Raw genomic sequence first — 27,656 nt, forward strand, 5'->3', positions numbered from 1 at the left:
TACCTGTCAATAGCTATATGGAGTGTGAATCTGAGTGGTACAAGACTGACAGCCAATGAAAGGGCTCTTGGAAAAGTCTAAGAAAAGATAATTGGCCCTTGACCTAAAGTGATTGTTTGTTCATTCACTTAGCATTATTTATTAAAAATATCATGTGCCATGTATGATAAGCCCTCAGCTAATATTGTACTCAGTGGCAAAAACACGGAAAGCTTTTTCTCCAATATCAGGAACAGAAAAGGATGCCCACTCTCACCACTGTTATCCAACATAGTTCTGGAAGTCCTAGCCAGAGCAGTCAGGCAAGAGGAACAAAAACTGGAATCCAAATTGGGGATGAAGTAAAATAGACATTTTTGCAGATGACATCATACTCAATAAAGAAAACCTTGAAGGCCAAAAAACTCCAAACACACACACACACACACACAAAACCTAGTAGAAACAGTAAGTAAATACAGTAAAATTGAAGGATACAAAATCAATTCAATGTACAGATGATGTGTTATAGAATTATACACTTGAAACTTACATAGTGGAATTAATCAGTGTCACTACAATGAATTTAATTTAAAAATTCAAAAAGACTCTATGTGCCAGACATTGTGCCAAATACTGGTGACATAAAGATGTAGCCCTTCATGAAGTTTGCATTTAAGAGAGAGAGAGAATAATTAGTCACAGAGGTAAATGTAAAATTTATACTTGAAATTAGTGTCTTTAAGTAGTGGTACATGATTACTAAGTAATTGTATAATGAGGAACCTGACCTCATTTGGTCAGCATAGCTTTTCTCAGTGGCAGTTGGGATAGAGATGAGGGGAGATATTATAAAATAAAATAAATAGGTGATTAGGTAGATAGATAATGGATGGATAGATTGATAGAAATCTGTCTTGTGTAAAATGACTAGAGTTCAAGAAACCCACTTCATTATTTTTTCAATCTTTTAAAATTGTAACATATAGGTACAGAAGAATGTTTGCAACATATATGTAAAGCTGTCACTATTTGCAGATGACATACTATGCTATGCATAGAAAATCCTAATGACTCCACCAAAAAACTGTTGTACCTATTTACCAAATTTAATAAAGTTGCAGGATAAAAAGTATGCAACAATTTGTTGTATTTCTTATACATTAATAACAAACTATCAGAAAGAAAAATTAAGAAAACAATCTCATTTACAATTGCAGCAAAAAGAATAAAATACCTAGGAATAAATTTAACAAAGAAGGTGAAAGACCTATGCATTGAAAACTATAAGACATTAATAAAAGATATTGAAGAAGACAAAAATGAGTGGAAAGATACTCCATGGTCATGGATTGGAAAAATTAATACTGTGAAAATGTCCACACTCCACAAAGCTTTCTAACCTGGGCTGTCTGGCCACTGCTGCTTCTCCCTTCTTGATGGTTTCCTTTGCTGTGCAAAAATTTTTATTTTGACATTGTCCAATTTGTTTAGTTTTTCTTTTGTTTCTCTCGTCTGGTTAGACATATCCAAAAAGCTATTCCTAAGAGGGATGCCAAAGAGTTTACCGTCTGTTTTCTCCTAGGAGTTAGGGTTTTGGGTCTTTACATTTAATTCATTTTTAGTTTATTTTTGTATATGGTATAAGAAAGTGGTGTAGTTTCATTTTTTTGCATGTATTTGTCTAGTTTTCTCAACACCATTCATTAAAGAAATTGTCTTTACCCCATTGTCATAGATTAGTTGACCATATAGGCATGGATTTATTTCTGGGCTCTCTATTCTGTTCTATTATTCTGTGTGTCTATTTTTATGCCAGTACCATGTTGCTTTGATTACTATGCCTTGTAGTATAGTTTGATATCAGGTACTGTGATACCTCCAACTTTGTTTTTTCTCAATATTGCTTTCTCTGTTTGGTGTCTTTGGTTGCTAATAAACTATAGTGTTATTTATTCTATTTCTGTGGAAAGTAACTGTTGGTATTTTGATAGGGACTGCTTTAAATCTGTAGATTGCTTTGGATAATATGGAAAATTTAATGATGTTAATTCCTATCCATAAACACAGTATGTAATATAATATTCCATTTATTTGTATCTATTTTTTTCCTAAATTTTTTTGACTACAGATCTTTTACCTCTTTGGTTATATTTATTCTTAGGTATTTTATTCTTTTATCTTTTATCTTTTTTGTTGAAATTGGATTGTCTTTTTTTTTTTTTAATTTCTTTATTGATTAAGGTGTCACATATTTGTCCTCATCCCCCCATTCCCATCCCACACCCCTCCCCATGGATGCCCCAACCCCCTGTTGAACTTAACCATTGGTTAGGCTCTTATGCATGCACACAAGACCTTTGGTTGATCTCTCCCTTCTCCCCCCACCCTGGATTGTCTTTTTATTATCTCTGATAGTTCATAATCTACATATATAAACGGAATATGCTAATTAGCCAGGCATCACGACCGCTCAGGAGGAGCTGCCGCACAGATGGGCGGGAGGGGACTGTGTGCTGCCCCCAGCCCCAGCAGCCACGGAAAGGCTGGGGCTGGGGGCGGGCCAGAGTGGAGACACCACACAGAGAGGTTGGGGCTGGAGGCCAGTTTATTCTATTCATCAGATTTTTTATTCCCTTGGTTTTTAGATTCACTTGTTGATAGATATGTATTTGTTGCTCATAATTTTTATCTTTACCTTTTTCTTTTTCTTCTTCCTCTTCTTAAAGAATACCTTTCAGCATTCCATATAATACTGGTTTGGGGGTGATGAACTCCTGTAGCTTTTTCTTATCTGTGAAGCTCTTTATCTGACCTTCAATTCTAAATGATAGCTTTGCTGGGTAGAGTAATCTTGGCTGTAGGTTCTTGCTATTCATCACTTTGAATATTTCTTGCCACTCCTATCTGGCCTGCATAGTTTCTGTTGAGAAATCAGCTGACAATTATATGGGTACTCCTTTGTAGGTAACTAACTGTTATTCTCCTGCTGCTTTTAATATTCTCTCTTTGTCTTTTGCTCTTGGCATTTTAATTATGATGTGTCTTGGTGTGGTCCTCTTTGGATTCCTTTTGTTTGGGGTTCTCTGTGCTTCCTGGACTTGAAAGTCTATTTCTTTCATCAGGTGGGGGAAGTTTTCAGTCATTTTTTCTTCAAATAGGTTTTCAGTATCTTGCTCTCTCTCTTCGTGTGGCACCCCCATAATTCGGACGTTGTTAGGCTTGAAGTTGTCCCAGAGGCTCCTTACACTATCTTCAACTTTTTGGATTCTTTTTCCTTTTTGCTTTTCCGGTTGGGTGTTTTTGCTTCTTTGTATTTCAAATCTTTGACTTGATTCTTGCGATCCTCTAGTCTGCTGCTGGGTCTCTGTATAATATTTTTTATTTCAGTCAGTTTATGCTTATTTTCTAGTCCATCCCTTTTCATATCCTCAAGGGTCTCGCTAAATTTATCTGCCTTTTCTAGAAAATTCTTGAAAAACCTTATAACTGTGGTTTTTAACTCTATATCCACTCATTTGCTTTCCTCCATTCTTTAATTTGTGACCTGTTTCTTTGTCTCCTCATTTTGGCTGTTTCCCTGAGTTGATAGAGTGGCTTTGTGTGCTAGGTGTCCTATAGGGCCCAGTGGCTCAGCCTCCCCAGTTACCTGAGGTGGACACTCTTGGTGCACCCCTTTGTGGGCTGTGTGCATAGTCTTGTTGTAGTTAAGCCTTGATAGTTGTTGGTATCACTGGGAGGAATTGACCTCCAGGCCAATTGGCTGTGAGGATCAGCTGTGTCTACGCTGGGAGAACTTCTGTGCTGGAGACACCCTTATGAGGCAAGACTTGCAAAAGCCTCTGTGTTCAGCTTGGATGGGGCGGAGTCTCAGGATGGAGCAGACTGCAATGGCTTCCCGTTAGGCCACCTAAGAGTCCCCTGGGTCTCAGTGTCCCGCGGTAATCGCTGCAAGCACCTCTGAGAGAAAGCCGCCCTTGAGTTTTGCCCACTGCCAGACAGTCCAAATGAGTCTGGGTCCCCAGAGTCTCGCCCGGAACTGGAGTTCAGAGCCGTCGGGAGCTTTTGTCTCCCTCCCGCTTGAGAAAGCCAGTCGCATACTCAGTTGCCCGCCCTCTTCGCGCTCGAGTGCTCCTCGGTACCTCTGCCTTCTGCACCTTCTCTGAGTCTCAGTGTGCTTTTCTCTTTCCTGACAGTCCAGTCTTTCCCCTTATGAGTCTGGGTCCCCAGAGTCTCGCCCGGAACGAGTTCAGAGCCGTAAGGAGCTTTTGTCTCCCTCCCGGTTGAGAAAGCCCAGTTGAGAAAGCTTGCTACGTACTCAGTTGCCAGCACTCTCCGCGCACTTGCCTCGGTACCTCTGCCTTCCGCAGCTCCTCTGAGTCTCAGTGTGCTTTTCTCTTTCCTTCTAGTTGTAGAATTTCCACTCAGCCAGCCTTCCTGTGGTTCTGGATGATGTCCGTTTTGTCTTTTAGTTGCAGTTTTGAAATTGTTGTGTGAGGCAGCAGTTTAGGTGTTTATCTATGCCGCCATGTTGGTTTCTCTCGAAAGGTTGTTTTATATTGTAAAACATATGAGCCATTTTTAAGAATAAATTTAATTAATGTATGTATTGTTTAGTAACATTAGTTATTGTCCTCGTCATTTCTGCTTTATTGTTTCCTTATGTGAAGATCGTATTCTTTATTTTACAGGGAAGAAGAGTCCCTGGTAGAACAGTTCGTGTTTGAATCCTTGGTTACATATATGGAAAGTCTGGCCTTAGCACATACGGATGAGAAATCCTTAGGTAGGTCTTATCCGAGCTTCTCTGTGCATGCCAATTCTGTTTGCCTTACAATTCTTAAGAGCTTTTTCACTCAGGGATTAAGCCTCAGCTGCTTCTGTCACAGGGTGGTATGCTTTTCTCATGTGTCCCATTTAGGGTGATACATGTGAAAGGGATATATACCCCTCCGGTGCCTCAATTCCAATTTGTAAAAGAGTTTGCCATGCCCTCCTTCTCTAAGACTTACCATGTACCCCTGGTGGCCACTGAGGTTGACCCTTGATTGGTCAGATATCCTGCAGGGCAGGTGGGACAATTTTATTGTGAGTTCAATGAAGCCAACCAGTTGCTGTGATGACACAAAATGTGAAAGTATACTGATTGTACAATGTAAAGAAAGCTGGATGTGAAAACCACTGAGATGTGGTCAATGTTCCTGAGCTCACTAATGATAACTTAGAAAGTAGAACATAAGTCTCACTGCAAGATTGTGATAAAGCTCTTTTGACTGTAATTAAGAAATAAAAAAGTCAGGAATAGGCTAAAGTAGCTAAGAGAATAATAAATGATAGCCTTTACAGTTAAATTCTGGACAGAAGCTGTTAGGAACATCATGGAATGTTTGAGCTGGAAGACTTGTTAGAGATTTCCCCATTTGTTTCCACACTAGTCAGGACTCAGGTGCCCAGAGAATGTAAGCAGCTGATTTAGGTCCCATAGCTGCATGGTGGCAGAATTTCTCTTTCATCTATCCAGATTTTGGTTTCTGTTTATTTTTTTAAGACAGGTTGAGCTCTATTATCCTTCATGTTGATAGCCTGCTATGGGCAAAAATGCTTAAAATTTAGTGTACTATTGCTTTGTTTATCTTTATATCTTATGTTATTTTTTTTCGGCAAGTGAAACTACTATTTAAAAAATACTGCCGTATTTAAAAAGTACAGAAAGGAAACTTTTTTTTGGACACAGGTTAAAAGAAGTTCTGTAAGGCTCTTTTCCTAAATAACCATTTTACTATTTTAGTTCTGTTCTTCTATAGTAGTCATATTATTAAGCTATAATATAGTTTAACCTACATAAGAAGAAGGAGAGGTCAAATTATGCCCTTTAAATAAAAGCCTTAAATTGAGATGCACAGGCTCTTGTGTCTTATGTGGGTTTATAATACATCCAAAGTCTCTTCCATCTCAAATCCATTGCATGAGGCTGTGTTTTGTTTGGCCGAAGGGCTGGTGGGGCAGTTTCTAAATAGGTGTGGTATTGCTATATGTGTGAGTGTGCTCCATAACTATCTTGCATTCTTCTTTTTTCTTTTTATCCTCACCCGAGGATATTTTTCCATTGATTTAGTAGAGAGAGAAGGAAAGACAGAAATACTGATGTGAGAGAAACACATTGATTGGTTGCCTCCTGCACAGGCCCTGACCAGGGCCCTGGCTGGGGAGGATCCTGCAACTGAGATACATGCCCTTGATCGGAATCGAACCTGGGACTCTTTGGTCTGCAGGCCGACACTCTATCCACTGAGCCAAACAGACTAGGGCAGTGGTCGGCAAACCGCGGCTCGCGAGCCACATGCGGCTTTGGCCCCTTGAGTGTGGCTCAGTGTTAGAACCACTTCTTCAAAATAGACTCGCCCAGGCTGAAAACCAACTTCTGCGCATGGGCCACGAAGTTTCAATCACACTGTACGTGCACACCCGCACGTGTTATTTTGTGGCAGAGCCACACTCAAGGGGCCAAAGAGCCGCATGTGGCTCTCGAGCCGCGGTTTGCCGACCACTGAGCTAGGGCTATCATCTTGCATTCTTAAATATGGGTTTTAGTTTTGGACGTACAATGTAAGTCATTTATTTAAAGTTTAAATTCTGAGGGGTGAAAAGATACTAACTTCATTGTAAATTTACCTCTAATTAAAAACTACATCAATAAATCTATAATGCTAATTTTTTATTAATAACCGGCATATATCTTCTTTGGAAATATGTCTTTGTAATTGAGAACAGGTACACTTCAACAGTGTCATGATGCCATTGATCACCTAAGGCGTATCATTGAAAAGAAGCACGTTTCTTTAAATGAAGCAAAAAAACGACGTTGCCCACGGTAGGTGATATTCCTTCATTTTTTCATTTTTTCCCCCCAAAATAAAACTAATTCTCAGATAATGAAAAAGGATTTGGGAGGAATGTGTGGAAATATGCAGAATTAGTTTTTAAAAAAATATTTTTATTGATTTCAGCAAGGAAGAGAGAGGGGGAGAGAGAGAAACATCAATGATGAGAGAATCATTGATTGGCTGCCTCCTGCACGCCCCACACTGGGGATCAAGCCCACAACCCAAGCATATGCCCTGACCAGTAATCGAACTGTGACCTCCTGGTTCATAGGTTGACACTCAACCACTGAGCCACACCTGCCAGGCCAGAATTAGTTTTCTAAACAAGGAATGTGTGGAAGTATGAAGAGTCAGTTTTCCAAAGACATTAAAAAGCTTTATGTTTGAAATTGCTTGGCTTAAGGTATTAATTTGATCTCGGTTGGGACAGTGGATATAATTTGAAAATTCGTTTTGTAACAATTTATTTTACCTGCACTAATTTGAATACCAATTTGATGTGGAATTATTTGCCTAGACTATGCATGAACTATTTTAGAGTAAATTTGAAATATAAGAACTGAAATATTGAAATAGTAGGATTTTGACAGACATGGAATTATAGACTTATGAGATGAAGTTGCTCACAGCCAAGGCTGGGTTATTGAGTAGTTTCTAGTCTTTGCTCTCATTTCCATCCCAGCAGGCCTCATTCTCAGACAGGATGGGGTGTGCCATGCATTAGTCCCTATGTAGGGAACTCTGGTGTCTGCTGATGGCTGCTGCTCTGTAAAAGCATTGACACATGTAGACTGGATACTAATATATCCTCTGTTTTAAAATTTATTCTTCCACTTTCTACCATTAACTTACATCTCGTTAAACCATGGGTTCTCAAGCTTGAGCATGCATCAGGATTAGTTGGAGGTTTAGTTAAAACTCAGGTCACTGGACCCTGCCCTCAGAATCTGTTTCAGTAGGTCTGAGGTGGGGCCAAGAATTTGCATTTCTGCCACATTTACAGGTAATATTGAGGCAGCTTGGTCCAGGGACCACAATTTGAGGAGCACTGCTTTAGATCTTAAATGCTCTTTTGTTTTCAAGTGCAGTGTACAGGAAACATAAAAATACTTGGTGCTGTTTTTTTAAGAAATGTTTTGTAATTTCTCCCTGGGGGGTGGGTGGGGAGGGGGAGGAGAGGCAATCAGCATTTAGGGACTATTTAATGTGTCATTTTTACTGTATTCTAATGATAATACATTAAAAATAAATTGAATGTCTTTTAATGAGATTTCTACATGTATCAGTGTGGCAAATTTGAGTTTTTGACGCCTAGACTCGTGGGTCATTTAAATGCTAAATATTGGGTTATTTATATATTATGTACCTTGTGCTATCTCCATATAGAGGATTTCCACCTGCGGCATCATTGTGTTTATTGGATGTGGTCCAGTGGCTTTTAGCCAATTGTGGGAGGCCCCAGACAGAATGTCGACACAAATCCATAGAACTGTTTTATAAATTTGTTCCTTTATTGCCAGGTATGGTGATCTTTATGCCCTATAAATGTTGGGTTTTGCTTTACCAGTAGTTTAGAGTTGTGTACTTATTTAAAATGTATTCTTTCCATTATTTAGATGAATGTAACAAATAATATGTTTCTAATAAATATAACATTAAATATGTTTACTAATCATTACAGATCCATTGTATGACAAATGATAAATTATGTGTGTACATTTCTCAAAGTTTTAGAGAAGGAAAGAAAAAATGCTATTTTGATGTTAGTCAAATGGTACAGAGGAAGTACATTTAGAATTCTCCAGCATCTTTTTTATTTCACTACATTTTTGCTTTTCTATCCCATTTAAAAGAAATAGAGTTGGATTACCATTGCAGCTGTTAACATGATATCAATTAAGATTTAAAAATCATATTAATGTTAATGAAATAATGTAGTTGTTTTATTTCCGTATGTAATTAGTAAGAAACTTTTACTCTCCTAAGTCTGAATGATCTCAGATCATTGTGATATTAAAGGAAAGAAGTGAACCTATGCTTTTCAATAATGAATGTACTAAACCAGTAAACTGTACTTACACACGTAAGATAATTAATGACGGTGCACTGCAAATCATAATAGGCAGTTGTCTTTAGAAAATGGGGTGGAGTACTACTTTGGGGCTTTTTCTTCATGGGTGAAGAGGTAAAAATTCATGTAATTCTGAAGCTTAGACAGATTCTATAATTTGTTATATTATGAAGTATAGTATAATGTTATATACTATATTTTATATACTGTATATTATAATTGTATTCATACTATATATTATGTGGCATAGATATAATATACATACTATAATTTTATTTATATTGTAGAAATGTATGTTTATATTTTTAATTTAGAGAATATTATCCTATCTAATAAAAGAGTAATATGCAAATTGACCATCACTCCTAGACACAAGATGGCTGCCCCCATATGGTCAAACATTGCTGTCCCCATATGGACACAAGATGGCCGCCACAAGATGGCTGGCAGGGGAGGGCAGTTGTGGGCAGTTAGGGGTGACCAGGCCAGCAGAGGGCAGTTGGGGGTGACCAGGCCAGCAGAGGAGGGCAGTTGGGGACCCAGGCCTGCAGAGGAGGGCAGTTGGGGGTGACTAGGCCGTCAGAGGAGGGCAGTTGGGGGAGACCAGGCCAGCAATGGAGGGCAGTTGGGGGGGACCCAGGTCAGCAGGGGAGGACAGTTGGGGGGCGACCAGAACTGCAGGGGAGGATAGTTGGAGGGACAGGCCTGCAGGGGAAGAGAGTTGGGAGGGACCAGGCCTGCAGTGGAGGGCAGTTAGGGAGGACCAGGCCTGCAGGGGAGGGCAGTTGGGGAGGACCAGGCCTGCAGGGGAGGGCAGTTGGGGGGACCAGGCCTGCAGGGGAGGGCAGTTGTAGTGATCAGGCCAGCAGGGAGGGCAGTTAGCGTGACCAGGCCAGCAGAGGAGGGCCATTGGGGGAGACCAGGCAAGCAGCGGAGGGCAGTTGGGGAGGACCAGACCTGCAGGGGGAGGGCAGTTGGGGAGGACCAGGACAGCAGGGGAGGGCAGTTGGGGGGGACCAGGCCTGCAGGGGAGGGCAGTTGGGAATGACCAAGACGGCAGAGGAGGGCAGTTGGGGGGGTGGGGACCCAGGCCTTCAGGGGAGGGCAGTTGGGGGGGACCAGGCCTGCAGGGGAGGGCAGTTGTGGGCGATCAGGCCGGCAGGAAGGGCAGTTAGGGGTGACCAGGCCAGCAGAGGAGGGCCATTGGGGGAGACCAGGCAAGCAGCGGAGGGCAGTTGGGGGGAACCAGGCCTGCAGGGGAGGGCATTTGAGGGGGGGACCCAGGCCTGCAGGGGAGGTTAGTTGGGGGGGGACTAGGCCTGCAGGAGAGGGCAGTTAGGGGCAATCGGGCCGGCCAGGGAGCCGTTAGGCGTTGATCATGCTGACAGGGGAGTGGTTAGGGGTGATCAGGCTGACAGGCAGAAGCGGTTAGGAGCAATCAGGCAGAGGCAGGTGAGCAGTTGGGAGCCAGCAGTCCTGGATTGTGAGAGGGATGTCCGGTAGGATCAGCCTAAACGGCCAGTCAAACATCCCTCAAGGGGTCCCAGATTGGAGAGGGTGCAGGATGGGCTGAGGGACCCCCCTCACCCCCCCCCCCCCATGCATGAATTTCATGCACCAGGCCTCAGGTTATTTCATATTTGCTTACAGCTTTTAGTTAAAGTTTGTTTTAATTGTTAAATTATTCTTATGCCAATCCTAAAACGGCAGTGAAGAGTGGATGGGTAGAGGGGTAGGCATGTGTTCATTATTTTTAAAGGAAACTGAGGCCCAGATATTACATAGGTAGAACTACTCGTTGGCAAACCCTACTTCATATTTGGGTGTTTGGCTCCCTCTGGCCCACATGATTTCTAGTGATGACAACTTGACTGATCCCAGACATTTCTGTTGCTGTTCTGTTCAATTTCCTCTAATAGGGATGGCATATATTTTCAATGAAATAAATGAGCTCCACCTCTTAGAATTGTGTTTGTTAAACTAAGGATGCGAAGTATGTGAACCTTGCCCTGCTGCCAAAATACGGTTTTTATAAAATTAATAAACATTCCTTGACTTACCTCTAATGTCTTCTCCCATGGTGCATGTGCCTCTCTCTCCTCTATCTTTTCCCCGATTGGTTTTTAAGGGACAGTGTTAGGCATCTCTTTAGATCAGGTGTCCTGTGTCCTGAGGTCCAGCACCATGAGTGGGGGTGCTGGACACATCAACACCCAGATCAGGGGAACGTAGTAACAGGTGCAGGTATATTCCTGTGAGCTGTGTCAGGAGCTTCTGAATGCTGAGACTCAGTGAATGGGAGCATGTTACACAGAAAGCCAGTGTGATGGACAACCACTGTCCTGAGGAGGACAGTGACAAAGGAAGCCAGCGTGACAGACAACCACTGTCCTGAGGAGGACAGTGACTAAGGAAGCCAGCGTGACAGACAACTCAGGACAGAGACTAAGGAAGAGAGCTGGGAAGTTTCCACACTCTCCAAATGTGCTTTCCTATTTTTCTCAACTTGTCTCTCTTTTCTCATGTTCTCTTGTCTTCTTTCTCTTAGATCTGCTTTTTGTGTCCTTTATTTCTATACTTTTTATCACTTTTAGCTAGCACTTGATGTAAAATTTAAATATCTTATTTTCACTCATTATTCTAGTTTTATTTTCTCTCTTTTCTTAGTGAAAATAATAGAATGGTTTAATACTTCTTTCTAAAGCAAAACCTGAAAACATGATATTAATCTTTTACTTATACAACTTGTGATAGGTATTTTTTGACACAAAAGAAAAACTGTTTCTTCTGAATACATCAGAATTACATTACTGTTTTAGATTCTTCACGAACGTCATTAGACTCAAAATGACCTGACCTTTCAGAGCCTTTCATATCAGAGAATACAAAATATAATTTTCTTTTTTTCTTTTTGTTTTTAAATATATTTTATTGATTTTTTACAGAGAAGAAGGGAGAGGGATAGAGAGTTAGAAACATCGATGAGAGAGAAACATCGATCAGCTGCCTCCTGCACACTTCCCCCTGGGGATGTGCCCGCAACCAAGATACATGCCCTTGATCAGAATCGAACCTGGGACCCTTGAGTCCGCAGGCCGACGCTCTATCCACTGAGCCAAACCGGATAGGACTTATTTTTTTCTTTAATTTAGAAATGATTAATACTTAAAAGAAAAATATCTTTTAGCAAGCAGATCATTTGTCTCTTATTTAACAAACACAATACTTACTCTATGGAAGACTCTATTCTAAGCACTTTAAAAAATATTAACTACTTCAATTCATTTAATCTTTGTAATAACCTCAGAGGTAGATACTGTTAAGATTCTTATTTAAGGTTAAGTAAACTCAGACATGAGAGGCCAGGTCCCTAAAGCTGAGAGGTAGCACAACCAAGATAGGAATATAAGAATCACAGTGTTCTTGTGTGTCTATTCCTTAAATTATTCTATTAAAAAGGAATAATAATATTAAAGAAAAAGGGCAAGAGAAAGGGCATAAAGTTTAAAGCTATTAAAATGGTGTCCAACTCTTTTTATAATGTTTAAAGAAACAGGGAAGAACGGCTTTTGGAGGAAATGCTTCCTGGCAGTAATTATAGTGAAACAAGTTGTGAGTACTATAGTAAAAAAATAGATGACCCTGGATCACTGTGAAATTTTGCTGTTCTGATATGTAGTTTAAGTGGGATTTTAATGGAAAGCTATACTTGAAATATTGTGTAGTGCCAGTCTTATTCTGTTCTGATTACATTTTTTAACTTGAAAGACTTATTTTCATTTTTTTATTATCGGGGGATGCTATTTCTCATTAGGAACAGTGATTAGATGAAATAATTTTAATTATGTGGTAGTTATTTATATGTGCGTTTAATTTTGTTTATTTTTTAAGGCAACACATCTCCTTCTTTATGGCTGAAAGACGTTATCCAGAAAAAAGACGCTTCCTTCCTCATAAACACATTTGAGGGGGGAGGAGGAGGCTGCGGTCAGCAGTCAGGCATCCTCGCTCAGCCAACCCTCTTCGACGTGCAAGGGCCGTTCAGCCTCAGAGCGGCCCTGCAGTGGATGGACATGCTGCTGGCGGCACTGGAGTGCTACAACACCTTCATTGAAGAGAGAACCTTGGAGGCATCCGAGGTCCTGGGTAGGTGGAACTTACCCCTAAGCTAGTGTTGTTCAGTTCTGCCGGGAGTCTTTCTGGGAAAGGCTCCGTGGGCTTTTTGATTAGACAGTTTGCTGCTGTCACAGAATAATAACAGTGATAACATACCATTTACGTAGTACTGTGCAAAGCTTTACCTGCATTCTTACTTAATTTCACAATGAGGGTGTGAGTATAGATGCCACCACCGAAGCTACAAAAACCTGTTCTTTTTGCCCTGCCCGTAGGTTCTTGACCCTTTTATAAAAATCACCTTTTGAGGTTTTTGTTTCCAGATTGTACATTAAAAGGTTTCTTCCTGATTTGAGACTTTAAGATCATGTTCATGCTTCTGTATGATGCGTCTTGGCTTTTCTTATTTATATTCTGCAAGCATTCTCATTGTTTACAGAGAGGTAGAAGAAGGTGGGCAGGCTCCATCCTTTTGTGACTTAATAGGACCTGTCAGGGCAGGAGCTGGCTGTGGGGAGGTACGTCTCTCCAAGGACAGAGCACTTGGAGCTGACGATTGGCTTGAAGGCGTGTTCTCTGCTTCCTGGTTCTCTGAGCAGCGTATGTTAGTCTTCGGAGATTTCACTTAAATCCTCTCAAGAGGACCTCAGACTTGCCACTCAGAGCATGTTCTATTTAAATGATTTTTAATTTAGGTGGAGAATTACTCTAGTGATGGGGGTGGCTGACTAAGGGAACTACCATTCTCTCTTTAATTTTGTCAGAGGTAAAGTTCATATTTGGGAATTTAGGAGAGAGGAACCAGGTTATTTTCCTTCTGAGGATGGTAGAACCAGGCAGAGTGGGGAGTGTTTAATGGACGTGAATGCATACATGGCGAGGGTTCAAGGAAACAGATCTTATACCATTCTGGGGAAGTCTGATTCTTTAGCATGAGATTCTGTGTGATTCTAGCATGAGATTCTCAAAGTGATAGATCAAAAAGTTGTGAAACTTTGAAAATAGCAATAGTAGCTGTGCAGATGCCAATAGTACCTTAAATATATTGTTTTAAGAGCTCTCATATATCCTCATTTTGAAAGTTTGAGCAAGGAAAGAAAGGCATAAAAATATGCAAAACCTCTTTCCTAATCACATTTCCTAATGATAAACATTTTAAGAGTTTAGTATTTACTTTTCTAAACTTGTAATATATTATATATTTTTAAAATTTTCATTTTTTAGTTAATGGATGATTATACGTGCTTTACTGTAATTTGTGTGTTTTTTTTAAAAAGAAACTTAACAGTGTACTCAATGGAACTAGGAGTTTTATAGTCAACATCATCAGCTTTAAAATACAGTTTCTTTATTGGAAATTTTGCAGAATCCCTGTATTATTACTATTTAATTCTTACATTTTTTTATCTTAAAGTATTATGCCTTTATGCTTATATTTTCATGTATAATTCTACCTATGTCTTTGAAAAAAAAGGGTGTGTTTATATAAAGGTTTCTTTTGTGTTGAGTTATCATTACTAGTACATTTGTTATTAGGGCACATTATACTCATTACCACCACAACATAAACATAATAAACATTTTTATAATCATCTAACCTAATAAAAGAGTAATATGCAAATTAACCATCACTCTGCTACACACAAGCCACACCCATCAGCAATGCCCACCAGCCAATCAGAGGGAGTATGCAAATTAACCCCAACCAAGATGGCTATGGCCACAGAGAGCAGGAGGGAGGCTTGGGTTTCCCTGGCAATGGAGGAAGCCAAGCTTTCCACACACCCTGGCGGGCCCAGGCCTCCACTCAAAGGTACAAAATTTCAATTATAGAAGGTAAAAAAATTCCAACAGAAATGGCGGCAGCCACTGAACTGGAAGAGCAGGAGGCTAGGGTTGCCCCGGGTGATGGAGGAAGCCAAGCTTCTGCAGCCCTGGCCGGCTCAGGCCTTCACTCCAGGCTACAAAGTTTCAATTATAGAAGATAAATAAACCCCAGATACCAGGGCCTCCGCTTGGGTCACTGGGGGGCGTGGCTGGCCTGCAAACCACCACAGGCCCCTCGCCCAGGCTGCCCCATGCTCCAAGGGAACCCCTACCCTGATCCGGGATACCCTTCAGGGCAAACCAGCTGGCCCCCACCCATGCACCAGGCCTCTATCCTATCTAATAAAAGAGTAATAGGCAAATTGACCATCACTCCAACACACAAGATGGCTGCCCCCATGTGTTCAAAGATCCTGCCCCCATGTGGACACAAGATGGCCACCACAAGATGGCCAGCAGGGGAGGGCAGTTGGGAGGCACCAGGCCTGCAAGGGAGGGCAGTTGAGAGGAACCAGGCCTGCAAGGGAGGGCAGTTGGGGACAATCAACCCTGCAGGGGAGGGCAGTTAGGGGTGACCAGGTCGGCAGAGGAGGAAAGTTGGGGGCAAACAGGCTGGCAGGGGAGCAGTTAGACATCAATCAGGCTGGCAGGCAGAAGCGGTTAGGGGCAATCAGGAAGGCAGGCAGGCAAGCAATTGGGAGCCAGCAGTCCTGGATTGTGAGAGAAGGATGTCCGACTGCCCTAAACGGGCAGTCAGACATCCCTCGAGGGGTCCCAGATTGGAGAGGATGCAGGCTGGGCTGAGGGACACCTCCTACCCCCCCCCGTGCACAAATTTTGTGCACCGGGCCTCTAGTTATATATAAAAAGCAAGATTATGTGGTTAGAATAATACTTTTTGTTTGTTTAGATTTTAGTACTAAAACAACTTGTTTACACTAAACAAGTGCCATATTTGAATAATTCTAAAATAGACTTTGTTCCTACATTTAACTTATCTATGGTTGGAATGTGTCATAGCTCATAGTCTGTGTAGTCAAGAATAGTTGGTATTTGAGAATGTAATTCTTAATGTATTTTCTCTCACTTCTTTGAATACATAGTGACCTGTCATCAAAATTATTTTTTAACTAGAGGCCCGGTGCACGGATTTGTGTACATTGAGAGGAAATTAATTAGAAGGTGGCCAGTGGGGCGGGATTGCACGTGGGGGCATGAAAGGCGTCTGCGGAGTGAGCGGGGGTCCCTCTGGCTGGTGGGGTCCTTCGACCTGGCCTGAGGGATTGGGCCAAAACCAGCAGTCTGACATCCCCCGAGGGGTCCTGGAGTGCGAGAGGGCTGTTACTCAGCAGCTCCTGTGTTGAGCGTCTGCCCCCTGGTGGTCAGTGTGCGTCACACCTACCAGCTTAGCCTTTTGTATATATAGATAATTTGACAGTATAATTTATTTTCCTTAAATTTTATGAAAACAAGAATTGGAAACCATTAGACTTAGAAAAGGATTTGTCACTCAGTTATTACCGTTACTTATTCTTTCAACACATGTATCACTATTTTAAACTAGTAGCCCTGCGCATGAATCCGTGCGCCAGTAGCTCGACAGTAGCTCGCTGCTGCCCTCCAGTAGCTCTCCGCCTGCTGCCCCGCCCTCCTGTAGCTCCCCGCGTCCCCCCCTCATAGCTTGCTGCCCTGCCCCCTCCTGTAGTTCTCCACCTCCCGCTTGTAGCCAGTAGCTCGCTGCTGCCCTCCTAAAGCTCTCCGCCCGCTGCCCCGCCCTCCTGTAACTCCCTCCACTTCCCCCACCCCTCATAGCTTGCTGCCCTGCCCCCTCCTGTAGCTCTCTGCTTGTAGCTTGCTGCCCCACCCTCCTGCTGATCCATGATCCTGTCATTACGCGGTCAGTTGTTACGCTTCACGGTGTAATGACCATTTGCATATTATATCTTTATTATATAGGACTAGTGGCCGGCCTGCTTGCCCCCAACTGCCCCCCCGCTGTCCTGATCACCCCCAACTGCCCCCCTCCCGGCTTGCTCACCACCAACTGCCCCCGCCCCCCCGCCGGCCTTCTTGCCCCTAATTGCCCCTCCTTGCCGGCGTGATTGCGCCCAACTGCTCCCACTGCTGGCCTACTCGCCCCCAACTGCCCCCCCTGCCGGCCTGCTTGCCCCCCCTGCCAGCCTGATTACCCCCAATTGCCCCCCCTGCTGGCCTGCTTGCCCCCAACTGCCCCCCCTGCCGGCCTGCTCACCCCCAACTGCCCCCCCCACGCCAGCCTGATTACCCCCTACTGCCCTCCCCTCCTGGCCTGATCGCCCCTAACCGCCTTTGCCTCAGCCCTGCCACCATGGCTTTGGAGGGACGTCCGGAAGGTCTCCTGGAAGGTCTCCCAGTCTAATTAGTATATTACCCTTTTATTAGTATAGATTGTCTCTTTGGGGCTCCAAAGGTCTACAGTAAATTTGAGGAGAGGAGAAAAGTGTTTCTTTCTTCCTTCCTTCCTTCCTTTTTCTTTTTTTTTTTTTTCATCCTCACCCAAGGATATTTTTTCCATTGATTTTTAGAGAGAGTGACAGGGAGGGGAAGAGACAGAGAGAGAAACATTGATGTGAGAGCGACATTCGTTGCCTCCCGCCTGTGCCCTGAATAGCGCTGGGGATCGAGCCTGCAACCGAGGTACATGCCTTTCACTGGAATCAAACCTGAGACCCTTTAGTCCACAGGCCGACACTCAAACCATTGAGCAACCTGCTAGGACTGTGTTTCTTTTGTTAAGCAGAAGGGCAGTTATGAAAGGGGTGGAGATGAGTAAGGAGCACAAACACAATCATATTTTCAGATAGATGAGTTTTGTGAAAAAGTTCATCTGGTTGATCTGAAATTGATTCTATAGCACACCTGTTTGAAGATGATTGCCATAATTGGTCTCTCTGTCACCCCTTTGAAGGACATTTAGGTTGTTTCTATTTTCTGTTATTAAGAACAGTGCTACAATGAACATCCCTATAAACATAGCTTGCAACTCTTTCACTAGAATGAAATTTCAGTGCTGGATCAAATCATATGAGTCTCTTAACATTTAACAGAAATTGGCATATACATTTTTTTAAAGCTTTTGGTATGATTTGCCAAATTGACCTTTAAAAAGATCATATTAGTTTATATTCCACAACTAGTGTTTGAAAAACACTTCAGTAGATGTGTTCTTACTCTGAGTTTAAAGTTGAATTCTGTTTGGGTGGTCTTAATTCTGAAATGAGAAGAAATGAGTGCCATTTTATTCAGCTTTTATTGAACGTCTTCTTTTACCTTTGAATTTTGACTACATTATGACTATATTTAAAGAAGAGGTTTCACATTAATCTCTTTGGAGTTAGAGAAAATAAATGTTGATATTTCAATGCAATTTTTTCTAGGTACTGAAACACAGTCTTCACTTTGGAAAGCAGTGGCTTTCTTTTTAGAAAGCATTGCTATGCATGATACTATGGCAGCTATGAAGCCCTTTGGCCCTGGGATAACAGATAACAGACTCAGCCCACAAGAGGAAGAAAGATATAATTACAGCAAATGCACAATTGTCGTTCGGATTATGGAATTTACTACAACACTGCTCAGAATCTACCCAGAAGGCTGGAAGGTAGGGTCAGTCCTGCTGCTCTATTGAGGACAACACTTGGCACTGGAAAAATACATATAAAGTGCCTATTAGAAGTGGTTTGGGCTGTCTGAGAACTTTTCATTGCTGTAGGAGTTACCTCTTTTTGAAAATAAAAAAACTGCACGTTCTTCAGATGCTCATTGTATGAATAAAATACAACAGTTTTTCTGAATTTTTATTAGATACTAGAGGCCTGGTGCATGAAATTCGTGCACAGGTAGGGTCCCTAGGCCTGGCTGGTGATCAGGGCCGAGTGGGGCCTTCCTTTGTTCCACTCCGCCCCCTGGTGATCAGCACACATCATAGCGAGCTGTCAAACTCATGAGGGGACAATTTGCATACTAGCCTTTTATTACATAGGATTGCATTTTCATACTACAATCAAATATCTACCTTAGGAAACATGAATTATCAAATATTTATAAATGTATCTGTCAGGCTTATTATATAAGCAAATTCCAGTCAGTCCATCTAGTTAATATATACTAAGTGCCTACTGTATGCCAGGGTCTGTCCTGCAGATATAGCATTGACCTGACTCAGTGGCTGGGAAACTATGGGCCCTAGGCCAGATACCACCTGCTACTTGCTCTTGTAAAGAAGGCTTTAACCCTGGCCAGGTAGCTCAGTTGATCAGAGTATTGTCCAATATGCCAAGGTTGTGAGTTCAGTCCCTGGTCAGGGCACATACAGGAAGCACCAAAGAATGCATGAATAAGTAGAACAACAAATTGATCTCTCTCTCTCATCTCTCTCTAAAGTCAATAAATAAAATTTTTTTTACAAAGAAGGTTTTATTGGAACACATCCCGGTTCATTTGTTCACATATTGTTCATGGTGGCTTTCACACTATAATGGCATTTAGGTAGCTGCAGCAGACTGTATGGCGCATAAAGTTAAACACATTTATTGTCCAATCCTTTACAGAGAATGTTTGCCAACCCTTGCCCTATCCAGGCAAAATTTCCCAACTTCATGGACCTTACACTGTAGTGAAAATCTAATTCTGACTAATAGATGTGTTCTTATTCAAATTTGTCTTTTACAGCTTCTTGAAAAGTATTTATGTAACACAAACCTTATGAAACTCTTGGTGAAAACCTTATGTGAGCCCTCGAGCGTAGGTTTCAATATCAGTGATATCCACATTATGAATCACCTTCCTGATGTTTGTGTGAACCTGATGAAAGCACTAAAGAAGTCTCCATACAAAGACATTCTAGAGAGGAACCTCAAGGAAAAAATAACAGCACAGAGGTGGGCAGCGGGTCATGCTCAGGGTCGGGGTTGGGAGTTTAAGGTTGCACCATGCCGTGGAGCGTGTGGGCATTCGGGTCATGCTCAGGGTCAGGACTGTGGAGGACTTAAAGATTGCACCGTGCTCTGGAGCTGTGTGCCGGTCAGCTCTAGCTCCATTTCTTCAAGTGAAGGATCTCATCAATGGGGCGTTGGGTGCAGAGGATCTCATCAGTTGTTTGAAAATCATCTATTTAGCAAATGCCTTCCCTGCCCCTTGATACGCAAGCCTTGCATGTGGCTTAGCCTTTGTTGATTTCCGTGGCTGGCTTAGTGCATAGGCCCCTTGGTTTGTGTTAGCCATGTTTGTTTTCCAGAGCTGGGTAAGGTATTTGAGTGCTGGGTATTTAGTTAGTTAATACATTTATAACAGAATGCGCACATTTTTCAGTATATCCTAGTAATTTAATGAGATCGGCTCTGATGTGGTGTTCTTTTTGCTTTTCTCATTTGGCCAGCTTTGAGGAGCTCTGTGGCATTGACCTGTATGGCCCCGATGCTTACGTGGACAGGGCCAAGTTGTCCTCTTTCGTGTCAACTTGTAAACATCTTCATCGAGCTGGGGTTTTGCATGATGTATTGCCATCTCAGGTAACCACATTTTGTTTTTACATGTATCTTAGCTTCAATGAGCTAACTAGTCGATTTATTTATATTCTTTTTTGAACATCCTTAGTGGGTGCTGAAATGGGAATTATAGAAATACTTGCTCCAGACCTGTAGATGTTACCAGGAATATAAATATACAAGTAAATATAAAAATTAATCAATATCAAATGAAAATAGAACAAAGGCTATTTGAATACTTCCAGCAGCCTTCTAAAGAACTTTAGGGACTAACTGCTACTGTGCCTTAGTGGCTAGGCAACGGCAGTGAAAAACGGCGTAGAAAGCAAAGTTGAGTGAAACGTTTCCTTACAGTTGGAAGGCAGTTGTCAGTGTTAGTTAACATGGAATTTTTAATTAACAAAATGTGTGAAATCGTGTGTTTTTAATATTTTGTTGTTGATTTTACTTTAGTCTGTAGATCAGCATCATTATATTGGCACAAAACTTCTTTCCCTGGTTTATAAAAGCATCGCTCCTGGACACGAACGACAGTGCCTCCTTTCACTTGACCCCAGTTGTAAGCGATTGGCCAGTGGACTTCTGGAGTTGGCCTTTGCTTTTGGAGGATTGGTAGGAAAAACCGCTACATGCTATGCTATCCTAATAATGTGAATATATAACTCACATGCATTGTGTCTTTAAAAACAGGAATTTGTTGGATAAGTTCTTAGCTGTACAAGTACTTTAATCAATTTACATGAGCTGACTTTCTAGAAGGTTTTCTGGTGTGGTTTTTTTTTTTTTTTTTTTTTTTTTTTTTTTTTTTTTTTTATGAAAGAAATAGAACAGCATTCTTTTAAATTAAGGTTTTGTCTATCCCTCTTTGTTCCTAAAAGGACTTTAGGCAGAGAACATTTTGTGACTGTACAGCTGAACTGTGTTGGCACAGTGACCCCTCCTTCCCCCCTCCTTGGTAATTCTTCAGATGGCTGACTTGGGAGAGCCCCCGAGGGTAACTCAGTCACCACACACAGATGTCTTCATTCTGTGGGAACTGCAGGGCTGGCCTCAGCCTCTGCTGCAGAGGAGACCTGCAGCCAGCACTGGGCATCCACTCATTGTGCCTGTTTCTCCTGCAGTAGAAGCCTCTGCTCCTTTGTCTACTCCATGTAAACAAATTACATGCTTTGTCTAAAAATACTCCTTTACTAGACTCTCCCCTCAAAGCAACAGTAAGATGTCTAGAGATTTGGGAGAAACATGAGTCAGGGAAGATCTCTTGTCCAAATTGAAACTTAGAAAGTAGAGACTCACTGAAATGTATCTAATTCAAATTTGAACCCTGGCCTTTAAATACCAGGCTCTTGTGCGATTTTCCACTTTCAAAGTTAATAGCTACCCAAGGAGTCTTTCTGTCACATTTGAGATGTGTATTGCTGTCATCGCCCTTCCCTTATCTTCTCAGTGGGAGCGCCTGGTGAGGCTTCTCCTGGACACGGCAGAGCTGTCCATGCCGGCCTCAGGAGGGTCCCAGAGGAACATCGTCAGCTTCTACCACGGAGAGTATTTTTACAGCTTGTTCTCAGACACAGTCAACACGGAATTGTTGAAAAATTTAGATCTTGCTGTACTGGAGCTTATGAAATCATCTGTGGATAATCCCAAAATGGTAATGAAATTTTACTTTAAGTAAAGTATATTTTCTTATATATTGTTTGCATTCCTGAAATATATTATTAAAAACAAAACAAGATTTCTTCCTGGAAGGTTTAAAGCTCTTGCCAGTGCTTAACAACAAAACCAAAGGAAAAAAAAGCCCTTAATGAATAGTTAATAATGGGTGTTGAAACATTGGTTTTTTCCCCCCTAATCTCTCTGGGCCTACGTTTATAAGGCACAGCTATGCAGGATAATGACTCTTTGTCAGGATTTGGCATTGGAGCTCATAAGCCTGTCCTGAGGCCAAGCCTGCCTCTGTTTCTCCTCCAGCCCCTCTCGGGTCCTGTTCACTCAGGGATCATTTCCTGCACGTTCCTGCTGTAGCCCACTTTGTCCCCTCGCATTGAACCTTTGGAGACCAGTACTTCATATCCAGTTGACTCTGGTTTGCTAAACTTACAAAATTTTGAAATTTAACCTGGTCTGCAGACAACCAGGAACTGTTCACTGTTAGAGTGACCTTTTTAAGGGGAGAGTGTATAATTCCCTACTGAGTTAAGCTTTTATTCCAAACAGTGCTTATTATCTATTTTAGGGGAATATTTTGTGATAGATTGCACTAGGGATTTGTATTTTTTAAAGTTAGAAATAAAATCATAGTAGACTCAAAACACTAAGAAAATATAACAATTTGAGCTTTTAAACTATTCAGACTTCTGTTGATGATGATGGATAAAAATCATGTGCCTTTACCGCCACCTCAAATACCCCAAAAATGACAGAAACAGGGTTAAAAAAAAAGTACAATGTTCAAGGACACAGAGGAAAGGAAAAAGGACAAGAGTGACAACACTTTGGAAGCTGGAAGGCAAAAACACACGTTGTCGTTAACAGACTTCGGAGTCCAAGAAAGCTGCAGTGTGACCTACCATAGCATTGCGAAGATGGGCAGCCAGTTGTGCTGCAGAACTCAGAAAGGGGTCCGTTTCTGGTCTTCAGGGCTGAGGTGTTTCCCCCCAGTTTGGCTTCCAGAATAGTCTTCTAGGACTATGCTCTCAGGCAGGATATCAGAATATTTTAACAAGACTATAGAAAACAAAGATACTATATATATAATCACTGCCCAGCCAGACCAATTTCCAGTGACCATCATGGCCAGTGAGCCCTGCCCACTGACTGGATAGTGTTTCTGATCAATTCCTTGATATGTACCAACAGCAAAATAATACCAAGTATCCAAGGAAGGGGATTCTAAAAGGGACAGGCAAGGAACAAGACACTTGAAGCAGAGACTATTTAGTGAGACGGAAATGTAAAAAGAAAAATAATCTTCAGAAAGATGAGAGAAGATAGTGTATCCATGGAACAAGACTTACTACTGAAAAGCAACATCAGAGAACAAACAAAATTAGGGAGAATTAAGCATAAGCATCAGAAATTAAAAATAAAATGGGGTTGGAAGATAAAATTCAGGAATTCTCACAAAAGTAGAGGAAAAAAGACAAAACAGAAAACAGGAGAGAAAGATGAGGAACTTGGGATCAATGTACAAGGTCTAGTAGCAGGGCCTCTGCCTCAGAGGGAAGAAGACTTCCACAGCTGAAGAGAAGGTCCCAGAAATGAAGACCTCGAGTTTCACATGGAAGAAGGCCATTGAGTGTCCAGCACCGTGTGTGAAAACAGCTGCATGTTTCTGAAAACTCAGCACCCTGGGGTTTCACTGTTAGGAAAGATCCTGACACGTGACTACGGAAGAAAGCCTGATTACATTAAAAGAAAGGATCAAGAGATTGGGTTGCTTTTATCTTTGTAGCAGCAAAGTGGACGCTGGAAGACCGTGTGCCAAATTTCCCTTGCAATTCAGGAGAGAAGATTTCCAACATGGAGTTCGGGATCCGCCGGATTATCGGTTATGTGTGAAAGTCAAGTGCACATCTCAGGTGTGCCATTTCCCCAAGGGATGCATTTTCTGTGCGCTTCTCTCCAGGGAGCTGCTGGAGGAAGGACTTCTCTAAGCAAGGCATCAGCCAAGAAAGAGAAGGATGTTGGATCTGGGAAGTTGGACTGAACACAGAAAACTCACGGGCCTCCCAGAGGGCCTCGTAGTGAGACCCAGAGGGCAGTGGTCACCAGCATTTCCGGAGCGAGCGCTGGCACCCAGAGATGACCTGATGGGCTTCTTGATACGCTTAACTGTCCTGTGGAGATTGAATTGAGAGAATTTGATGACGAATAATGGTAGGCACATGGAAAACAGCCAAGAAAGTAAGCAAGTATTAACTTCAGTGACATCAAAATGTGCTAGAAAGGAAAAGTATTGATAGTATATGACTTGATCATCTGTGAAAATGTTTACATTGTCATAATGATAGAAATATTGAATATTTTCCCAGCCAGAAAACACTGTTGAAAAGGTGATGGAAAGGAAATGTGTACATGCAATCCTGTGTGCATGTGTACTCATGTGCAAGTGTGTGGATGGGAGTGTACATGTGCATGTGCACATGTGGTGGTGATGGTGACAGAAGAAAGCTACTCCTCTGCCCATCGAGAATGCCTCTAAGAAATAGGAAATAGCCGTGTGAACATGATTTCGTAAATGAGACACCTTATACTTTTATGGGAAAATTTATATGTTAAAGCCCTGTTCTCAAATTTGAAGAGTTGTGAAGTGAACAGCTATTATAAAATTAACATCATTATTTTCCATGAATAGCTTTGAAATGAAAGTAAATTTTGTTATATATGTCGGTCTTAATGTTAAGAATTTGTCTTCAATCACCACACAATTGTTTTAGGTGAGCACCGTTTTAAATGGAATGTTAGATCAGAGCTTCAGGGATCGGGCCAGTCAGAAAGACCAAGGACTGAAACTTGTGACTGTAATTCTGCAAAACTGGAAGAGGTGTGATTTGTGGTGGGCCAAAGATTCTGCTCCTGAAAGTAAAATGGCAGTGCTGACCTTACTGGCAAAAATTCTGCAGGTATTTTGAGAGACCTTAAAAATACAATTGTGTTTGTTGTTTTGGACTCCAATTTGTATTTTTAAAAATTTGATGGAAGTTTGATAAAAATGTTTTAACTGGACAATTGGTGAATATCTTACACGTTATACTTTTATTATCTTACTTCATTATGATTTCTTATACTTTATGTTTTTGGTGTGCCTTTCCATGCATTGTCTTATCAGATAGTTTTAAATATTTTAGAACAAGAATTGCTGACATATTATTGAAGCCAAGGAACACATTTATGGGTCATTTCTGAAATTAAAACATTTAAAAACTGTGTTAAGGAAATTAGAGACATGATATAGTAATGTATCATATTTTTATTTCCTCTCCTTTAGATTGATTCATCTGTGTCTTTTAATACAAGTCACAGTGCATTCCCTGAAGTCTTTACAACATATACTAGTATACTTGCTGATTCAAAGTTGGGTCTACATTTAAAGGTAAGTAGTAAAGGGGGAAAAAAGGGGACATATGTAATACTTTCAACAATAAAAAATTTTAAAAGTAAGTAGTAAAAAGATGTTTTTTCAGACTACCTTCTTCATTATTTTTCCATTTTCTATTTGTGCTTGCTTGTTATGTTTACTACTTTTTATAATGAAAAATTTTAAACATTCAAAAGCAAAGAGGCTGGCACAATAAGCCCCATGTACTGATTATCCACCCTCAATAGCCATCTGTCTGTAGGCTTGCTTGTTTCACCGCACAGTCACTCCTACCCATCACCTTGAAGGGAACCCCTGACATCATGTTATCTGATCTGCACATACTTCAGTTTGTCTCTCCAAAAAGATAAGTTTAACCAGAAAAAAATTACCATACTTAGAATTAACATTTGTCTTTGCATGTAGATGATTCAAATGGGCTTTTCTGAGAATTGCTGTATTTAATTAATGAATGACAGAATTTATCATTAATCATTTTTCTATTAACACATTGTGGATGGATCACGAGAATTGTTGTGTTTTCTGTTCTAAGGCTTATGGCCAATTATGAGAATTCTTTAAGAAGATATTAGCTTGTAAGAACATGTAATAAATAACTTCAAAATGCAATGGGTATTTAATTTTAAACCGTGCCTTTAACATTTATGTAAAACATTTTTTTTACTCGTTCAATAGAAATTTATCTGGCCACTGGGTAAAGCTAGCAATAAAACTACTGGTCCACAATATGTTAAGTAATATAAAATATCTTGGTAATTTTTAGTGTCAAGACATATTTTAATTTTAAAGTTCTTTAATAATTAGATTTTACACTCTAATAAAATGTGGCCTTAATGTAAACCATCTTTTTTTTCCTTTTTGAAAACCATTTTTTAACTGGATCCTGAAGATTTCTTTGGAATGTTCCTGTCTATGATTAATCAAGTTTCTCATTTCTTATCAGATAGTTTGGGAACTTACCTTCATACAAGGGATGTAGGAAATACATCCTAGTTTCTTTGAAGCTTGGTATGAAGTTTGGAGTGAGTTCTGCAAGGAATATTTGTTAATTACCCCATAGGTTATTCAAGATGTTCATTCCACTAAAAAATTATCTAGTATATTTCTACTAGAGTCTGTATTTTTAGGAGAAAGAATCATCATACAGTGTCCTTTTTATTTACATTTCTATAGCCCTGAGTTGGCTCACTTCCCTCTAGAGTAGAAGCCATGATACAGCATTGCGTTCAGGTTTTTTTTAATGTAATCTAGAAGGCATTCTGAAGTCTTTTTTTGGAATCTATATAACATTTTATTTGCAAACTCTTTAGAAGCAGTAATTTTATTTATTCTGTAAAATCTGTAAGCCACGACGAGTGCAATTTCATATCTGCATTGCTCCGCAGGGTCAAGCTATAATTCTTCTTCCATTCTTCACCAATCTGACTGGAGGCAGTCTTGAGGACCTTAAGCATGTTCTTGAAAAGATCATCATTTCTAATTTCCCTATGAAGTCTGAAGAATTTGCCCCAGGAACTCTGCAGTACAATAATTATGTGGACTTCATGAAAAAGGTTAGTTTTTATTAGCACCAAGTAAAATGAAAACATTAATTTTTGTTTTTTTCTATTACATTTTGTGATGAAGAAAAGTAAGTGAAATATTCAACATTAGAAAAGTGTTCTAACTTTAAGAATCCAATTTAATTCATTTTGAAAGCTGGGTAACTGTGGAGGCAGATGCATATCTAAATCCTTTGGAATTCACTTTTTTCCCTAATTTTAAATTGTGAAATATTTTATGTGGCTTTTCCATTGAAAGGCAGAGTCTGACTTTCCTCCCATTGTGGATGGGTTGGCCTTACAAACTCAACAAAAGAATGCAGTGGAAGTAATGCTGTGTGACTTCCAACACTTCCTCCTTCTTTGTGGGACCCCGTCTCCATTGTGTAAGGAAGCCAAGTATCCTCATGGAAAGACCAGTGTGCAATACCACCATCCACACAGATTCTCTCCTTTTATATACTTTTCTCCAAACATACAGAAATGTTGAAAGAATAGTGAAGCATTCATATTACCATCTTTTATATTGAATAGTTAGCATTCTGTCATATTTGCTTTGTTTTGTTGTGAGTGTGTGTGTGTGTTTTGGCTGAAACATTTGCAAGTTAGTTT

General features: G+C 40.9%; 1 protein-coding gene across 1 annotated transcript in view; it reads left to right on the forward strand.

Annotated features, from left to right (window-relative positions):
- The window catches only part of PRKDC (protein kinase, DNA-activated, catalytic subunit), a 205,676-nt gene that overhangs the window by 55,139 nt on the left and 122,881 nt on the right, over positions 1–27,656 (forward strand). Inside the window, exons 28-39 of the mRNA XM_079796147.1 lie at positions 4,671–4,765; positions 6,751–6,850; positions 8,250–8,383; positions 12,826–13,080; positions 18,294–18,517; positions 19,588–19,796; positions 20,294–20,426; positions 20,856–21,014; positions 21,850–22,053; positions 24,842–25,027; positions 25,393–25,497; positions 26,889–27,056. Coding sequence (XP_079652273.1) covers positions 4,671–4,765; positions 6,751–6,850; positions 8,250–8,383; positions 12,826–13,080; positions 18,294–18,517; positions 19,588–19,796; positions 20,294–20,426; positions 20,856–21,014; positions 21,850–22,053; positions 24,842–25,027; positions 25,393–25,497; positions 26,889–27,056 — 1,972 coding nt within the window. The remainder of the gene's footprint in view (positions 1–4,670; positions 4,766–6,750; positions 6,851–8,249; positions 8,384–12,825; positions 13,081–18,293; positions 18,518–19,587; positions 19,797–20,293; positions 20,427–20,855; positions 21,015–21,849; positions 22,054–24,841; positions 25,028–25,392; positions 25,498–26,888; positions 27,057–27,656) is intronic.

The sequence above is a fragment of the Cnephaeus nilssonii genome, assembly GCF_951640355.1.
Source record: "Cnephaeus nilssonii genome assembly, chromosome: 18".
NCBI lineage: Eukaryota > Metazoa > Chordata > Mammalia > Chiroptera > Vespertilionidae > Cnephaeus > Cnephaeus nilssonii.